General features: G+C 47.1%; 1 protein-coding gene across 4 annotated transcripts; it reads left to right on the top strand.

Moving 5' to 3' along the window:
• The first annotated feature begins 3155 nt into the window (after positions 1-3155).
• Positions 3156-15258, top strand: MOCS1 (molybdenum cofactor synthesis 1). Of its 4 annotated transcripts, none has more exons than XM_053459381.1 (11): positions 3156-3315; positions 8385-8517; positions 8619-8786; positions 9158-9322; positions 11452-11513; positions 12031-12142; positions 12394-12506; positions 12619-12729; positions 13094-13214; positions 13327-13394; positions 13913-14052. In XM_053459381.1, the coding sequence occupies exons 1-10, from the start codon at positions 3217-3219 to the stop codon at positions 13380-13382; spliced, it is 1140 nt and encodes a 379-aa protein (XP_053315356.1). In that variant the 5' UTR covers positions 3156-3216; the 3' UTR covers positions 13383-13394; positions 13913-14052. The 4 variants fall into 4 exon arrangements, with proteins under 4 accessions (XP_053315356.1, XP_053315354.1, XP_053315352.1 ...); XM_053459379.1 differs by having other exon boundaries at positions 3157-3315; positions 13327-13390; positions 13913-14054; XM_053459377.1 differs by having other exon boundaries at positions 3158-3315; positions 13327-13374; positions 13913-15258.
• Positions 15259-18995: the final 3737 nt, after the last annotated feature.

The following is an 18995-nucleotide window of genomic DNA, read 5'->3' as shown; positions in this document are numbered from 1 at the left end:
ATATACAGGGATATAACGGGTTATAAGGACGGGATTAGTTATACGGCCGGAGAGTATATAATATATAATATGAGGAATATACAGGATATAACGGGTTATAAGGACGGGATTAGTTATACGGCCGGAGAGTATATAATATATAATATGAGGAATATACAGGGTATAACGGGTTATAAGGACGGGATTAGTTATACGGCGGGAGAGTATATAATATATAATATGAGGAATATACAGGATATAACGGGTTATAAGGACAGGATTAGTTATACGGCCGGAGAGTATATAATATATAATATGAGGAATATACAGGGATATAACGGGTTATAAGGACAGGATTAGTTATACGGGGGGGAGAGTATATAATATATAATATGAGGAATATACAGGGATATAACGGGTTATAAGGACGGGATTAGTTATACGGCCGGAGAGTATATAATATATAATATGAGGAATATACAGGATATAACGGGTTATAAGGACAGGATTAGTTATACGGCCGGAGAGTATATAATATATAATATGAGGAATATACAGGGATATAACGGGTTATAAGGACAGGATTAGTTATACGGGGGGGAGAGTATATAATATATAATATGAGGAATATACAGGGATATAACGGGTTATAAGGACGGGATTAGTTATACAGCGGGAGAGTATATAATATATAATATGAGGAATATACAGGGATATAACTGGTTATAAGGACGGGATTAGTTATACGGGGGGAGAGTATATAATATATAATATGAGGAATATACAGGATATAACGGGTTATAAGGACGGGATTAGTTATACGGGGGAGAGTATATAATATATAATATGAGGAATATACAGGGATATAACGGGTTATAAGGACGGGATTAGTTATACGGCCGGAGAGTATATAATATATAATATGAGGAATATACAGGATATAACTGGTTATAAGGATGGGATTAGTTATACGGCCGGAGAGTATATAATATATAATATGAGGAATATACAGGATATAACGGGTTATAAGGACGGGATTAGTTATACGGGGGGAGAGTATATAATATATAATATGAGGAATATACAGGGATATAACGGGTTATAAGGATGGGATTAGTTATACGGGGGAGAGTATATAATATATAATATGAGGAATATACAGGGATATAACGGGTTATAAGGACGGGATTAGTTATACGGCCGGAGAGTATAAAATATATAATATGAGGAATATACAGGGTATAACGGGTTATAAGGACGGGATTAGTTATACGGCCGGAGAGTATATAATATATAATATGAGGAATATACAAGATATAACGGGTTATAAGGACGGGATTAGTTATACGGGGGGAGAGTATATAATATATAATATGAGGAATATACAGCGATATAACGGGTTATAAGGACGGGGTTTGTTATACGGCCGGAGAGTATATAATATATAATATGAGGAATATACAGGATATAACGGGTTATAAGGACGGGATTAGTTATACGGGGGGAGAGTATATAATATATAATATGAGGAATATACAGGATATAACGGGTTATAAGGACGGGATTAGTTATACGGCCGGAGAGTATATAATATATATTATGAGGAATATACAGGGATATAACGGGTTATAAGGACAGGATTAGTTATCCGGGGGAGAGTATATAATATATAATATGAGGAATATACAGGATATAACGGGTTATAAGGACGGGATTAGTTATACGGGGGGAGAGTATATAATATATAATATGAGGAATATACAGCGATATAACGGGTTATAAGGACGGGGTTTGTTATACGGCCGGAGAGTATATAATATATAATATGAGGAATATACAGGATATAACGGGTTATAAGGACGGGGTTTGTTATACGGCCGGAGAGTATATAATATATAATATGAGGAATATACATGGATATAACGGGTTATAAGGACGGGATTAGTTATACGGGGGGAGAGTATATAATATATAATATGAGGAATATACAGGATATAACGGGTTATAAGGACGGGATTAGTTAGAGTGTTGATTTGGTGAGAAATCAGAGGCTGTTTTGGGGTCAGGAAGGACTTTTTACCTCTTTTTGAGGCACAATTGGAAATCGTATAAAAGTGTTTACAGCAAGGGGGGAATGCGATAAACTTGGATCTTTTTCAACCTAAATGACTCTGTTTCACTAACTTTATTTTATATAATTACTTGGTTATTTTTGTGTCCTTTATGGTTGTCCGCTCCGGTTCTGCACATATCTCCTCTGAGCCGCAGGAGAGCGGTTACCGTGTTTATGACACCGTTGTGTAAATTATATGTTTACTAGCGCGTTGATGAATATCCAAAATGAAAACAGCCATCGATGGGTTAATCGCAGCCTTTCGCTTCTTATTTGCAGTGTTGTAAAGAGATGTCGTGATGCGGTGACCAAGGGGTTTATTCACCAAGTGGAGAGTTTTCCGGAGGGTTGTGGTTTTTCTCCCGCGTGATGGGCGGAGCTGGTTCTCTATTACGGACACCTCGGGGCCCTCCCTCTGCGGGTAGCCTAATGAGGTCAATGGGCGGGGCTGGTAATGTGGGTGGGAGTCGGGGAGCTGCAGCTTCTCTGTAAGGTGTTATATTTTTAAGCATTTAAAAAGAATGCAAATTATATTCCTTTATGACTAGTGCTGGGCTGGCGATGAGCGGGCGCTCTGGCACTTTAAGGCCGGCGGCTGACATGATGTAAGCGGGGCTGGCGGCTGGGTATGCGCGGCCGCACAGAACATCACGCCAGCATTTGCTTGGCATGGCGGCCTGCGGCTGTAACCAGTCCCTTTAACGGGTAACGTATCACTTTCAGCAGAATCACGTGATAAACCTCATGTGTTGGGTAAAAAAAAAAAATCTTATTGCGCAAGAGGTTGTTTTGATGAGTTGTTTTGCACATAAAATCACATTTAATGGGATATTAAGGGGTTAATACCAGAACAACAGTGGAAAATCTAGGGACTGCGCCCCGAGCCCCGGGGCAGTTGGCAGATGCCCTGCCTTTACCTTGTCATTAGTTGGGGAGGGGGGGTTACAGCCCCAAACACTCCGCACGTGACTCGGGGGTAAACACTCACTTGGCAGAACTACAGCTCCCGGGATGCCCCGCGCGGGGAGCGGGCGAGGTCTCCGATTGGTTGCCCTCCTGACGGCCGCGCTGACACTCTGACAGTCCGGAGCGGAGGGCAGTGCGGACTGCGTGTGGCCCCGAACATGGCGGTACGCGGAGCCGTGCTGGGGAGGCTGCTGCAGGGGAGGCCCTCCCGGGGCACATTCAGCAGGAGCTGCGTCTCCGGGGCCCCGGCCGTGCAGGTAAGGGGGCATTAACTCCTCATACCCCGGGGCTGCCCCTTTGACCCACTAACTGAGGCCACCCCCCATACCCCAGCTCTTGCCCCCCAAATCCTAGGACTGCCTCCCAAACCCCAGGACAGTGTCCCTGTGTAGGGTGTTCTAGCTGTCAGACCCCCGGTAACCGGTCCCGCCGGATTGCTGCCGTGTGAGCCGCATACCGTCACGGTGTGAATACCGCCTTCACCGGCAATTTAACTCTGAGGTTTCCAGATCATGAAAATAACGCAGGACCTTTAATTATATTATTTATTATTAATATTTATATTATTATTATTATTACGCAATATATTATGTTGTTAATCAATTTTTGAAACCCAGACCCCGCCGGCAGATCGGCCCCCATCCGGCCCCCGACTAGTCGCCAGTTTCTCCTGCTGTAACGACTCAAACCTTAATCAGTCGTTGGTCTCGTCTTAGATTCAGGAGCCGTATGTCTATCCCGCGCATGTTTAATCCCCTCGCTGCGTTACCCTCTACCACTTCTGCTGGGAGGCTGCTCCACTTATCTAACACCCAGAACCCAAGTGGATGGCCAGAGGCTCCGTGTCACTCGGGCTGTTGCTGTAGTTACTGTTCTGTAACCCGCGGTGCGCAGAATGAAGTCTTTTAGAGTCTGAGATAAAACGCGTCGGTCGGGGAGGCAGAAAGCGCGTCACAAATAGCAAAAATAAAATTAAAATACATTTTTTTAACGTCTGTTTGATGGAAATATTGGAATTTACTTTTTTTTTTGTTAAAATGACATTCAGATCAGTTTATTGATTAAAAGGACTTCTTTAGCTGCTGAAAGCGCGGCCGTTAACCCCGACACGCCTGACTGCAGCGCATTCTCTCCCGCGGGTCGGAGTATCAGCCGCGGAGAATCAGCAGCTGTCCTGTACTTTACTGAGAGGGCGGTAGATAAGTGGAACGGCCTCCCAGCAGAAGTGGTAGAGGCTAATAGAGTGGGGAGACATTGAACCGTGCGCCGTGTCCCGTCGGCTGGACCCCGTGTAATTGGTTGGGATTACATTTTCACTGTTTAGTGGATCGAGCCCCCGCCACAACTCACACCCTGGTCAGGTGTAGTGCTCTAATTAACCCCTTATGCGCCGATTGCCCTGCAGGACGCCGCGTCAATATTAATGTATCTCCTGCATTGGGGTATACAGCAACTCCCAGCACCCCAAGGCGGCTCGCAGATCGCGGCCTCTGGAGTCGGGGGGGGGATAGTTTTATGCCTCGACCTGGGACCCAATTTAATTTTTAATCAGAAGCCACAACGTTCCCTGATACGAGAGCCGATCTTGTAATTCAGGCTTAATCTGCCTCCAGCGGGGGTGGGGAGGGGTAATTTCTGCATCTTTCCACCAGCAAAGTACACTGCGTGTTCGTTCTCGCGGCTGACGGGGCCCCCGGAGCGGTATTTATCATATATATATATCTTAAATAACCCCGTGTAATAAACGGGGTGTATCGGAGCCCCCCTTACTGCCGGTTCTCAGGATCTGCAGGATTATTCCTCCCCATTGAGTTATTCCTCCCCTGTTGTGAAGTTGCTGATTGTTGATTGGTTCAGGCAGCCTTTGTAAAGCTCGGGGAGGCAGAAACCCCAATTTTTTGATGCAGTCCCTAGTTTATAGGTGGGCTTTTAACCCTTTCATGTAACCGAGTCATGCTTTAGACTCCGCTACAGTTATTATTTTCCTGTCTGCGCTACCTGTGCAGGTAAAAGCCCAATATTTTCCGTGGCATAAAGCGGCCATTCGCTGTCTGATTATTATATATTTTTAATCGGAATTCTATTTCTATGAGTAATTTTTAAAAGGCCGGTGATAATTGTGAAGCGAGAACATCCCGAGACCTTGTGATGCGCTCGCTGAGGTCATAAGACGCCGTGGCGGAATCAATCGTCGCGCTGCTGGAAACGGTGTTTTTTTTTTGTTTTTTTTTTTATGAGTTTCCAGCGGTCGGGACACGCAGCAGCGGGACGGACGGACGGATGGACGCAGAGAGCGAGAGAGAGAGACCTTTGGAGTGGAAGTTTGTTTTTCTGTTACAGAGTAACCAGCGGCGGGTAAACCTCTCTGTCACGGCGCGGCCTGCGGGTTACAGATAAAGCGGCCAAGCTGGAAAAAAAAGTTATTTTTCCCCAGATTGTGAAATATATCATTTGTTTTATGGGATTCCAGGCATAAGTCGCCCCAGTCCCCCCCCCCATACCACCAGTACTTGCCTGGTTAACGAGTCGAAAGCTCCATAATCGCGGCCATCTTTACATTTGCTTTAAAACGTGGATCGTTTTATTTCCCACCGTGTTGACCGATCAAACTCTTGGGTTCAGATGTAAAGTTTTTACTTTACTGAGAGGTTAGCAGATAAGCGGAACAGCCTCCCAGCAGAAGTGGTAGAGGGTAATACAGTGAGGGGATTAAACATGCATGGGATAGACATACGGCTCCTGAATCCAAGACGAGACCAACGACTGATTAAGGTTTGAGTCGTTACAGCAGGAGAAACGGGCGACTAGACGGGGGCCGCCGGGGGCCGATCTGCCGTTGGGTTCTGTGCTCAGAATGTTAAATATTAAGGTATTTTTTATTATTTTGTTGCCCCGTCGCTGGCCGTGAAATAATTGTCTGGAGGCTTGCACTCCGTGCCCCCCCGGTGGCCGCTCGCGGTATTACACGAGGGATATGATGCTGCGTCCTACCTGCTAATCTCTGCAGCAAAGGTCCAAGTTCACCTACACTGTGATTGGTTGGCGCATGGGCTGCAGTTGGGATGGCTGAGTGTGATATGGCTGTGTGTGGCATAGGGGGCGCTGTGACACCCGCACCACCGCCAGGGCATTGCATGCATTCACTGTTAAGGGGGCTGGCGGGGACCCCGAACTGTCCCTTTAATACTAAAATAAAACGCCATGTGCTTAGTATGCGTGGGGAGGGATAACTCCCATTTAACCGAGCTCTGGATATTTAAATCGCAGCTCATGCCGGCGCGGCTGCCATCTATTCAGAGAGCCAGATGCGGTGTGTAATACACCCAGAAAACGCTGGATTAGGCTGGGATTTCGGAGGAGATTAATTCCTGTAAAATGGATTATTGCACATAATAAAAAAATATATCTGTAGGAAATCTCTAGTTGGTCAGAAGGTGTGACGCGGTAACTCGGCCGCCAACTCCGCCAACGCGCAGTGATAGAGAGAACCTTCCTGTATATCTGTGTATTTTATATATATTACAGCCCCCACCCAAAAGTTTGGGGTCACTTAGAAATGTCCTTGTTTTTGGAAGAAAATCAGATGACCCGTCGGGCCAAACCGGACGGCAGAATGTATGTCCCAGAGATTGCCGTCCTCGGCCAGCATGAATACTCTAGTGCTTGCCACCGCACATGCACCTAACTGGCAGTGCACATGTTAAATTATTCAAATAATAAACGCGTGGCTACGATGGGGTGTTATATACTCCATATTATTCGCTTTCACAGAGATCCGGTAAAGTCTAAATATAACCATTTTAGTGACGTTCAGTGAAACATTTGGGGTCACGTTCTGGCCTTTAAAATAACATGAAACAGAAATCCAGCGCAGACGGGGTTAATGGAAATTACTTTTGTAACTGGAAAAGGCTGATTTTTTTTTTTAAGGCGTACAGGGGCCGTTTATCACTCCCATCACCCCTGTGTTCCAATGGCCCTTTATCACTCCCATCACTCCTGTGTTCCAACGGCCCTTTATCACTCCCATCACTCCTGTGTTCCAATGACCCTTTATCACTCCCATCACTCCTGTGTTCCAATGGCCCTTTATCACTCCCATCACTCCTGTGTCCCAATGGCCCTTTATCACTCCCATCACTCCTGTGTTCCAATGGCCCTTAATCACTCCCATCACTCCTGTGTCCCAATGGCCCTTTATCACTCCCATCACTCCTGTGTTCCAATGGCCCTTAATCACTCCCATCACTCCTGTGTTCCAATGGCCCTTTATCACTCCCATCACTCCTGTCTTCCAATGGCCCTTTATCACTCCCATCACTCCTGTCTTCCAATGGCCCTTTATCACTCCCATCACTCCTGGGTTCCAATGGCCCTTTATCGCTCCCATCACTCCTGGGTTATTCCTCCCCATTGAATTATCTCTCCCCTGCTGTTGAGTTGCTGATCAGGGTCAGTCACCCGGGGGGGGGGGGGGGGGGATTCATGACAGGAAATGCTGAAAAGAAAAATAAAATATGCTTTTTTGGACTGCAACACTTCAGGCAGATTGAGGATTATGGGAGTTGTAGTCTACAAAAAAGCAGAAGACCCATAGATGCCAATATGAGAATGCTTTTTCGATCTGGTTATAGTGTGTAGTCATTTAACCCCTTATGAGCATCCAGAATTATAGTTAAAAAGTTACATTGTAACCCACAAAAGCACTTCGTTCATCTGACTTATTTGGCTTTTATTGTAAATTTCTCTAAATTACCCCATTTAAAAAAAAAAACGATCTCCGACCAAATTCTTCTCAGGATCAGATAAAAGATACATTTTTAACAGTTTTTATCATGTTGTAGATTTTTTGCCTCGTAATATTATGTTTTCAGGCAGCCGCACGTTGCAGCACGCGAGCCCCTTGGAGTAATCGCTGCGAGGTCGTCGCCGGCGTCGGTCGCTCTAAATAATAATCATTTACATGCAGCCCTGTTTTCATGTAAATTGCATGTTTGAGTTCACGTGGCACGGACTGCAATGCATTTTCCTGCGTGGAGATCGGCGCAGGCGAGGTAAAAAAAACCCAGGACTTCCTTCTCACGAAACTCCTCCCCCAGCTGCCTCCACCGAGACAGGAAGTGTACCGCGGTATGCCGCACATGGCGAAAAGCAATGGCAGACGGACTTCCCACCGCCGCACGTTACAGCGTTTATGAATAAAGCTTGGTCAACGATGGACGAGCCGGCCGGTGGGGAGGAATAAGCTGAGCTGGGCACCAAAACTTGTTTTAAAAAATAAAATAATAATAATAATGGAAGTTTATTGATTGTTTTGTCTTCTCAGGGCCTGTCCAGCGCAGAGAGAAAGAGGTTCATCAAGGAGCACCCGGTGCCTTTCTCTGCCTTCCTTACCGACAGCTTTGGCCGGCGGCACAACTACCTCCGGATCTCCCTCACTGAGAAATGCAACCTGAGATGTGAGTGCTAATGGGAAGGGCCGTGGGGGGCCGTGCAGAGCCGGGGGGGGGGATTGTACGGGGCCGCGTTGCGATGTCCTGATGTCGTTGTGCCCCCCCAGGTCAGTATTGTATGCCGGAGGAAGGAGTCAAACTGACGCCGAAGGCCGAGCTTCTCACCGCCTCGGAGATCCTCGCCCTGGCCAGGCTGTTCGTCCAGGAGGGGGTGGACAAAATCCGGCTAACCGGCGGAGAGCCGCTCATCCGCCCCGACGTGGTGGACATCATAGGTGAGCTGCCGGTATATCTCCCGCGTGAAGTCTTTTAGGTGTAAGAGAACCCCCCCTTTTACTGAGAGGGTGGTAGATAAACGGAACCGCCTCCCAGCAGGGGTGGTAGAGGTTAATACAGTGAGGGTATCAAACATGCATGGGGTAGACATACGGCTCCTGAATCTAAGACGAGACCAACGACTGATTAAGGTTTGAGTCGTTACAGCAGGAGAAACGGGCGACTGGACTGGGGCCGGATGGGGCCGATCTGCCGGCAGGTTCTGGGTTATTTTATTCATATCTGGCAAGCTTTGGTCGTTTTTGCGTGAATGTTTATCGGTGATGTCCCCCCCCCCCCCGCTCTGTAACCGCTTTCTCTCCTCCTGTAGCTGAGCTCCGGAAGCTGGAAGGACTGAAAACGATCGCGTTAACGACGAACGGAATAAATCTGAGCCGGCTGCTCCCCAGACTGAAAGACGCCGGCCTCGACGTGCTCAACGTCAGCCTCGACACGCTGGTGCCGGCCAAGTACGAGTTCATCGCACGCCGGAGAGGTGCGTTCGCTTCAACGGCCCTTAGAGGAGACCTTCCGGCCGCTTACATCATCATTATTATTTATTATATTATTATTTATTTTATTATTATTTATTTTATTATTATTATTATTTAATGATTTGGAAGGCGGTCGCAATATTTAAAGGGACAGAATGTGTTAAAGCTAGATGAACATCAGTGATCGGCTAGTATGCCTGCGATCTTCTGCCGCTGCCTGATTATAGATGGAGGGCTGAGTGTATACAGGAAGTGTACTTAAGTACACTTCCTGTATAACACTTCCTGGTTCCTAAAATGCATCCAAGAGATAGAAAATGAGACAGAAGAGAATGCATGCAGAAAACAAACTCTGATATACGGTCGGCATAAAAATACGTCCGGCGTCCTTAAACGTCAGATTATTTCTGGGCTGCTATGAGGGGTGTGCAGGTCGTTCTATGTCGTCATAGAGACCGGTGATCGGTAATAATCCGTAGATTGGGTATGGGTGTAAAGAGGGTTAATCATGGGTTCGGTCAGTAATGTAATATATATAACATTCATTTATTAACCCTTTGAATTACCACTCAGTCCACCAGGGGGCGCTGAGACACCGCGGCTGCTCTATTCCTGTCTCTGTGAAGCTGCTGTTGGAACGTTAAATCCCACCAAATACCCCCCCCAACTATTTTTATTCTACGCTCAGACGGAGCGGAAAATGATAATTGGTTTATTTGTATTTTTTCGGGGCCCGCAGTTATTCCGATTATATTCGTTCCGCCAGAGAGCTTTGAGGTTTTTTAGATTGATGCCGAGCCGAGTGTCGCAGATTTCGGATCTGCGCTTAAAGCAGCCGCTCGCAGGCTGGGCAGCGACCCCATAGAGCTCACTGGGAGTGCTTTCTGCGCATGCGGGGTCTTGTTGGACCACCTCCCCTGGGGCATTCACTGAGCCCGCTGACCGGCGGTGAGTATATCATCACGCGTGATTTTCAGCCCAACACGTGTACTGCGTGTAAAGTAAGTCGGGAGGGGGCAGAGCGTCCCGTGCGCATGGAGGAATCCTGCTTGTAGGGGGGGTCTGATATCCCCCATGTAATAAATATATTATAGATCTCTGCGACCGATCTCAGTCCTTTAATCCAGACAGAGCCAGAAGTTTCTCTCCGATCTCCTTCCCCAACCCATGCAAAGGCTGCTTGCAACAAGGGGGCGAGAGGACATAAGGGGGAGGAATAATCCTGCAGACCGTATGTGTATATATATATATAATTATATATAATTCTTCGTGGCTGGCCCTTTAAGAGCATGCGCAGACCCCGCGTGTATCTCATGGAAAGAGTTGTGGGTTCTGAGCTGATGTTATCGCTCCTCCGGGCCCCGTATCGCCCCCTCGCCCTGGGGCAGCCGCTGAACTAATGCTGCAAACCATTAGATAACGCCGGGGCAGATAAACATCTCCACGCCGGTGCCGCGGTCACAATGTCCCCCTCCCTCGGTCGGACGTGTAGCGGGGGCCGCGGTCACAATGCCCCCCTTCGGCGTTCCGTTCGAATGTCTCGGAGATGTGTAACAAACCGCTGACATTTACCCCGCTCTGGGGCAGAAGCTGCAGCCGGAGGCAGAGGTCGGGGGTCAGCGGATAGGACGGGGCGGTCGGATATTAACGGCGTCTGGATGTAAAATAATAGATTGAAAATTTTATGTTTTCACGAAGTTCGAATAGTTTGCAGACTAATAAATTTGGGCAACTTTGGGAAAGGTCAGGGTTTTTACCGCAGTCTCGGGGTCTCGGGGTAAATGGGCAGATTCTGGGGTCACACAGTCCCGCCGACTCCTTCATGTTCTCTGATTTAATGATATCGGAGCATCCTGATTGGTGCTCTTCTCCCTGCTTTATCACAGGTGGAATACAGGCGACTCCATTCAGAATCTCTCTCCCTCCTGACCAGTCATGGTTTCCATAACGACCGTTATTAGAGCCAATCGCCTGCCACTGCAATAGGATGAATGTGATTGGCTTTTAATATTTTATATATAAATGCTTGTCACCTGTTTAATAACTGGAGCGGGACTCGGGAGATGTGAGCCCTGCATGCCCACAGGTGATGGGGATTTCGTCTGACCGGGTCCTTCCTGTTTATTTTTAGGTTTCCATAAAGTCATGGAAGGAATCAGTAAAGCCATCGAGTTGGGGTATAACCCGGTGAAGGTGAGTCCGCTTACACGTTGAGATTGCGTTATCCAATCACACGGCACCAGGTCGCGCAGAGAGACACACGGTCTTGGGATGTATTAGTACGTCCTGAGGTCTTCGTCCTGACGCCAGCCGGACTCTCCCCCGACAGCATCTTTTTCTTTAGGCGGCAGCTGCCGGTGCTCTGTGCGCGCGCCGGTACTCCTGCACCGTTCCAATGTCTAAACGCACGTTCAGGCGCTTACTTGAGTATCTGTTACAGAGACCCGGCCTGGAGGCGGGATATCCAAAGGCTTTTGCTAGTCAGAGTGACGGGTTGGGTGATTAAGACTGAGCCGTTCTATTGTTCCCCACAGGCAGTATGATAAGGGGGGGTTTAGTAGATCGGGGGTCAGATAACAGAGTGAGAATCATACAAACGGCTGATATGCAGCTGCCTGAAAACTTTATATTACGGGGGGAAAAACTACAACTGGGGAGAAAACAGGAATATTTGTTTTTTTTGTGTTTATGAAACTCTGGCTTTCCGCAGGTTAACTGCGTGGTGATGAGGGGGCTGAACGAGGACGAGTTGCTGGATTTTGTGGCGCTCACCGAGAAGCAGCCGCTGGAGGTGCGATTCATCGAGTACATGCCCTTCGATGGTAGGATATCTTACACAGCGAGGGGTGGCTTTTGGCGCACGGGGCGGGGGGGGTCTCATTAGATCTGCCCTCCCCCGCACTGGAGAGGTACACGTATGGCAGATATCTGGGGGGGGGGTCTCCATAATGGGGGCCTGCAGAATCCGCCATGATTAAAGGGCGGATGATGGGCGTGGCTTCTGAGTGATGGGCGTGGCTTCGGCGCCCCCTCTGCTCGGGGCTTATTTTCCTTCGTCTTGTGTTTCTTCGAGGCAATAAATGGAACTTTAAGAAGATGGTGAGTTACCAGGAGATGCTGGACTCCATCCGGCAGAGGTGGCCGGACCTGGAGAAGCTCCCAGCCGAGACGTCCAGCACGTCCAAGGTACGGCGCGCCGTTTAGTTAATGAGGGAAACGCGCGTGATCAGCGCTGATCGCGTCCTCGGCTCGTCTGCCGCGACTCACCGGGGATCCGGGTCCTTGGTCTGTGTTTCAGGCTTACAAGGTGCCGCATTCCCAGGGGCAGGTGGGCTTCATCACCTCCATGTCCGAGCACTTCTGCGGGTCCTGCAACAGGCTGCGGATCACAGCGGACGGGAACCTCAAGGTGAGTCCGAGCTGGAGCGTGGAACCGCGGGGGGTGGGGTTAACGGCCCTGCCGGTCGCCGGAACAGAACGTGATCCGCGTGGAAACAAACAGGGTTTGCGTTCTATGCAGATTTATTTAAAGTCGCCAGATCTACTTGGCGCTTTGCGGCTCGCAATGTAATAACAGAAACATTTAGGAAGATTTTCTGTGGAATCGGCCAATCACTGCCTGCTTTTGTGTCACATGATAATTACATGTTCCCGGCAAAAATGTTGTCAGGCAAAATGTTACATGATTATAGAATTCTTGAATTTTATTTTTTAATATTTGATTTTTTTTTTTGCCATAAATTGTCTTTTTTTGGTTATTTTTGGGTTTCCAGGTGTGCCTTTTCGGGAACTCTGAGGTGTCCCTGAGAGACTGGCTGCGCTCCAACGCGAGCGAAGAGCAGCTGGTGCAGATCATCGGGGCCGCCGTTGGACGGAAGAAAAAACAGCATGCCGGTATGGGGTTAATCTACTCTCCAATGGGGAGGCAGCTCTCAGTGTACCATGTGACTTTATCCATGCGATGTGTTAACCGGTTACTGACCCGGCTCTCCGATCTCATTCCCAGGTATGTTTAACATCTCCCAGATGAAGAATCGACCGATGATCCTGATTGGTGGGTGACCGAAGCCGTACGTACGTGACGTTATTGGTTTTGTTTCTTTCATATTTTTTTGTGTGTAAATGTGTTCATCCTCCACAATCTGAGTTCTCCTTCTCCTGTTTCTGCCCCGTGCTGTTAACTCTTTAATGGTAATCCTGTGAGGAGGACGTAACGTATGGAATGACTGATCCCCTGAGTGCGGGCGGGGCCGTAGGGAGTTTGGTTACGTCTTCCGTCCCCTAGGGCTCGTTTCCGAGGACGTAATAGTACGCCCTGGGTCGGGAAGGGGACAATAACCTAGTCTATGCAAAAATTTAAAGGGACCACCGAGCGCTCCTATGCATTAAAGTAAATGATGGACGGAGTGCCCCTTTAAGCAGCGCTTCTTCCTCCTTCCCCTTCTTGGCTTGTGATTCGTCGTCATTCCAGGTCAGGGAGAAAAATGTGTATTTTCTTACTTTTTTATCTTTATTTTTTACATTTTTTTTGCCATAATTTCGCTGTAATCGCTCATTAATAACCCCCTTCTCATGTTCGTTTTATTTTTCAGCACATCCTCTAAGACCCTCCAGAGCCCCTCGGGGTGTCCCGCGAGCCGTTGCTGGTGTTGCCTCCAAGCCCAAGGCCGTATTTAACGCCGACTCGGTTCGTTCTCTCCGGAGTGTTTTTAGTGGAAAACCATACTTTTCGCAGTGTTTTCAAAGCCACAAATTTCCCACCCCGGTGCTTCAGTGGCGTTGTTACTCCAGCGATCGCCGTCCCTCCCCCGCTCCGGCGTGCCTTACCGGCCAGAAGTCTCCGAATAACGAGGCGGAAAGCCGTTTTACCGACGAGAACTCTAACGATGTAACTGAAGTGCAGAATTCCGACACGCGCAGAGACTCCGCGCGCCTGACGCACGTCGACGCGGAAGGAAAGGTCGCCATGGTCGACGTCGGGATGAAGCCTGAGACGCCTCGGACGGCCGTGGCCACTGCCGTGGTTCGGCTGGGTCCGGAGGTCTTCGAACTGGTGCGCTCTAACCAAATGAAGAAGGGCGACGTTCTCACCGTGGCGCAGATAGCGGGCATCCAGGGCGCCAAACTCACCGGCCGTCTCATCCCCCTGTGCCACGGCATCTCGCTCACCCACGTGGACGTCTCTCTGACGCTGGAGCGCTCTCGCTTCGCCGTGCTCATCACCGCCACGTGCCGCACGAGCGCCCAGACCGGCGTGGAAATGGAAGCGCTGACGGCCGCGAGCGTGGCGGCTCTCACCGTGTACGACATGTGCAAAGCGGTCACGCATGACATCACCATCGAAGAGGTGAAGCTCCAGAGCAAAACCGGGGGTCAGAGGGGGGACTTCGTGCGCTCCGCCGGCTGAACCCTCCGTAGGATCGGATCGCGCAGGAACCGCGGAATCCAAAGATTTAGGTTTATCTGAGAAAATTCAGATATCGCTTTGTCTTTGTTTATCACAGATGTATTTTTGGGGATTTTTGTACAAAATAGTTTGTAATTCTCGTATATTTGGGTTTTTCCAACGTTTTGTATTCCCTTTTAATACACAAATTCTGAGCCTCGTCTTGAAGAAGCTCCTTCTCCGCAGCGTCTGACGTCAGACTTAGGCTTCCCGTCCCACTTTTGGTTACTTACGACCGGTAATCGCTAGGAATTTGCATCCGTTGTGCCGTTTACCTGATCAGGTCGGCTCTTTCCACAGAATCAAAGTTAACCCCTTGAGGGTCCTTCAGTTCTAAAGTTTAAAGGTGCTGTTCCGCTGAGGGTGCCTCATCCCCCATCACTAGATAAGTCATGTAAAGAGAATCCCGGGCCCATAACACCAGCGTTAGCGGGTAAATAACTTACAAGTGCTGCTTAGCAACCGAGCCCCGGCCTGCAGGTTACGTTGCTCAGAGGAGCTCCATTCTTACTAATCACGAGCGCGTTTCTGTGCAATGGGTGGAGTTAGATGATCCCGCCCATTGGTTTCTTTGCAGATTTAATAGTTCCCGTAGGAAGTGATTTTCAGGACAAATTACAGAAAAACAGAAATGTCTTAAATTGAGAGATCTGCGCGTTTATCAGCAAACAGTGGAACCGCACCTTTAATACGTTCCACGGACGTTACTGGCCGCTCCATGGCGACTCGGCATCAACCAGCAACACGACGGCCGTTACTACGAAAACGCACAAAACCGGGACTTTGAACTTTTTTTTGTCTTTTGCTCGTTAAAGCAGAACTTTTTACGCAAATCCCAAACATTACGCGTAGAACGCTAAAGGAGAATAACGTTTTATATTTTATTATTATTTTTAAGTATTTGGGGGGGATTGGGTCATTTTCTTTTTTTTAGGTGATTCATCTCACACTGTGCTGCTCGATTTGTAGGCGGAAACTTATAAAAATGAGATATTTACATGTAAAAAAAAAATGATTTATTCCCCTCCTCGGGGCGCGAGGCGAACGACTCAATCAACGACAGGAGCGCCGCGGTTACAGGGACGCCCCAACACCTATGGAAAAAAAACGGTAGAAGAGAATTTTTCCCTTTTCTATATATTTTGCATATTGACCTAAATCCACCGTCTTCCGTTTTCCGTGTTTTTAATAATAAAAAAAAATAATTGTGCGTCGTCGCCTCGGCCGCTAGGATGGCGCCTCCCGCCGCTTCATTTCTATATCAGAAAATCCCAACAAAAAGCTGCTTCCCCTTTAAATTCAGGAAATGCGTTAACATTCTATATAAAGTATAAAAATATATATAAAATTATATATAAAACACATTTTATATATTTTTTTTACTTATTTTTTTTTTCTAATATTGTATCAAAAAGGCATTTGTTCTAAACTAACCTATATTTCTAAAGAGTGTTTTTAATTTTCTTACAAAAATCCCTTTTTTACGGCTTAATTTCAGAATTCTAATGATTGATGCAATAAAAATACCGGGGTTTTCTTGTAATATTACGTTTGGCTGATGCGATCTGCGTATTTTGGGGAAAATTATATACATTTTGCTGGCAGTGTGGAGGGAACTGGTCGTTTTTAGTAACAGGCGCATTGTTTAAAAAAAAAAGTTTCTGCTTGAAAAATTAATTTCCTGGCCAATGGTTTATGGGGAAGAAATGTTAAATTTCCGCAATCTGGGAAATGTGAAAGTGTAAGATTTGTATTATTATTTTTATTAGAATAACAGTTGGAAATCGGCCGAATGGGTTTAAAATCTCCTTTTAGAAGAGAGGTTTGCGTTGGTGGCAGCCTGTGGCAGAGTCAGCATTATCTGTTCAATTTCTGGTCTTCCAATTTACTCCGCTCCGGCATCTACCATTTCTGCTGGGAGGCTGTTCTACTTATCTACTACCCTCTTGGTAAAGTAGAACTTCCTTACATAGCAGTCATCACGCAGCTGTGTCTGACTGACTTCCGCTCATCATTTTGGGGGAATTAAACGTTATTTGGTTTCTTTGCCGCGATGTAAATATGTCGGGACCCCGCTGCCGACTTCTCCACTGCTCGTTGAAAGTGTATCCGTTAGTTTAATGGGGAGGAATAAATAAAGCCAGATTCCCGCGAGGAGCCGTTACAGGGTCGCGCGGCGTTTATGGTTTTTCCGTTGCGGTGACTTCATCGCTGTGGTTTATCTAGGAATCCGGCAGCGAAGGCGACTCCGTTCCTGATTATCTCTGCCGGATGGGGAAAGAATAACGTTTAATGAATCCCAGCCGACGAATCCGCTTCATACCTCGCGGTTTAAGGCAAAAAAAATCAGATTTTACAGAATTTACAAAATACTCCAAATAAACAAATTAAACCCAGAACCTGCCGGCAGATCGGCCCCATCCGGCCCCCAACTAATCACCCGTTTCTCCTGCTGTGAAGACTCAAACCTTAATCAGTCGTTGGTCTCGTCTTAGACTATAACCCCGCCACTGTATACAGTAATAACCCCCAGCGCTGTATACAGTAATATAACCCCCCAGTACTGTATCCAGTAATATAACCCCCCAGTACTGTATACAGTAATATAACCCCCAGCGCTGTATACAGTAATATAACCCCCAGCACTGTATACATTAATATACCCCCAGCGCTGTATACAGTAATATAACCCCCAGCACTGTATACAGTAATATAACCCCCCAGTGCTGTATCCAGTAATATAACCCCCCAGCGCTGTATACAGTAATATAACCCCCAGCGCTGTATACAGTAATATAACCCCCCGCACTGTATACAGTAATATAACCCCCAGCACTGTATACAGTAATACCCCCCCAGCGCTGTATACAGTAATACCCCCCCAGCGCTGTATACAGTAATATAACCCCCCAGCGCTGTATACAGTAATATAACCCCCAGCACTGTATACAGTAATATAACCCCCCGCGCTGTATACGGTAATATAACCCCCCGCGCTGTATACGGTAATATAACCCCCAGCTCTGTATACAGTAATATAACCCCCAGTGCTGTATACAGCAATATAACCCCCAGCGCTGTATACAGTAATATAACCCCCAGCACTGTATACAGTAATATAACCCACAGCACTGTATACAGTAATAACCCCCAGCGCTGTATACAGTAATATAACCCCCCGCGCTGTATACGGTAATATAACCCCCAGCACTGTATACAGTAATATAACCCCCCGCGCTGTATACGGTAATATAACCCCCCGCGCTGTATACAGTAATATAACCCCCCGCGCTGTATACAGTAATATAACCCCCCGCACTGTATACAGTAATATAACCCCCAGCACTGTATACAGTAATACCCCCCCAGCGCTGTATACAGTAATATAACCCCCCAGCGCTGTATACAGTAATATAACCCCCAGCACTGTATACAGTAATATAACCCCCCGCGCTGTATACGGTAATATAACCCCCCGCGCTGTATACAGTAATATAACCCCCCGCGCTGTATACGGTAATATAACCCCCAGCACTGTATACAGTAATATAACCCCCCGCGCTGTATACGGTAATATAACCCCCCGCGCTGTATACGGTAATATAACCCCCCGCGCTGTATACGGTAATATAACCCCCAGCACTGTATACAGTAATATAACCCCCCGCGCTGTATACAGAAATATAACCCCCAGCGCTGTATACAGTAATATAACCCCCAGCGCTGTATACAGTAATATAACCCCCGCGCTGTATACAGTAATATAACCCCCCCAGCACTGTATACAGTAATATAACCCCCAGCGCTGTATACAGTAATATAACCCCCAGCGCTGTATACAGTAATAACCCTCAATAAACCCAACAAGAAAAGGGAACCTCCTTTGCTGGACTTCAACTCTCAACATCCTCGGTCGCTTCTTAATAAAGCTTTATTTGGAGAAAGAATTAAGTCAGGAGAAGAAAAGCGACAAAAGACACGCAATGCGACGGAAATAAAATGTTTAATTTTATTATTAGTAAAACAGAATATTATAATAAAAAAAGTGCGCGTAAAAAGAACACTACAAACTTAATTTAATTCATTTATATTTTTAAACTGACCAACAAATGAGAAACATCCCAGAGTATTGCACCAGAAAAGGACCCCCGACGCGTTTCGCAGGCAAACCTCGTCCTGTAAAGCTTAGTTTAGCATTAATTTGGGTAATTTGGGTTATATTATTAGAT

This window comes from Spea bombifrons, chromosome 3, assembly GCF_027358695.1.
Source record: "Spea bombifrons isolate aSpeBom1 chromosome 3, aSpeBom1.2.pri, whole genome shotgun sequence".
Taxonomy (NCBI): domain Eukaryota; kingdom Metazoa; phylum Chordata; class Amphibia; order Anura; family Pelobatidae; genus Spea; species Spea bombifrons.
Note: the sequence above shows the minus strand (reverse complement) of the source record. Positions and strands in the feature narration are given on the sequence as shown.

What these genes read in the sequence shown, in the direction of transcription:
- MOCS1 (XM_053459377.1), top strand. Translation starts at nt 3,217, where the DNA reads ATGGCGGTACGCGGAGCCGTGCTGGGGAGGCTGCTGCAGGGGAGGCCC. An exon ending in TGGGGTATAACCCGGTGAAG is followed by an intron (nt 11,514 to 12,030) that starts GTGAGTCCGCTT and finishes GGCTTTCCGCAG; the next exon opens with GTTAACTGCGTGGTGATGAG. An exon ending in GAAGAAAAAACAGCATGCCG is followed by an intron (nt 13,215 to 13,326) that starts GTATGGGGTTAA and finishes TCTCATTCCCAG; the next exon opens with GTATGTTTAACATCTCCCAG.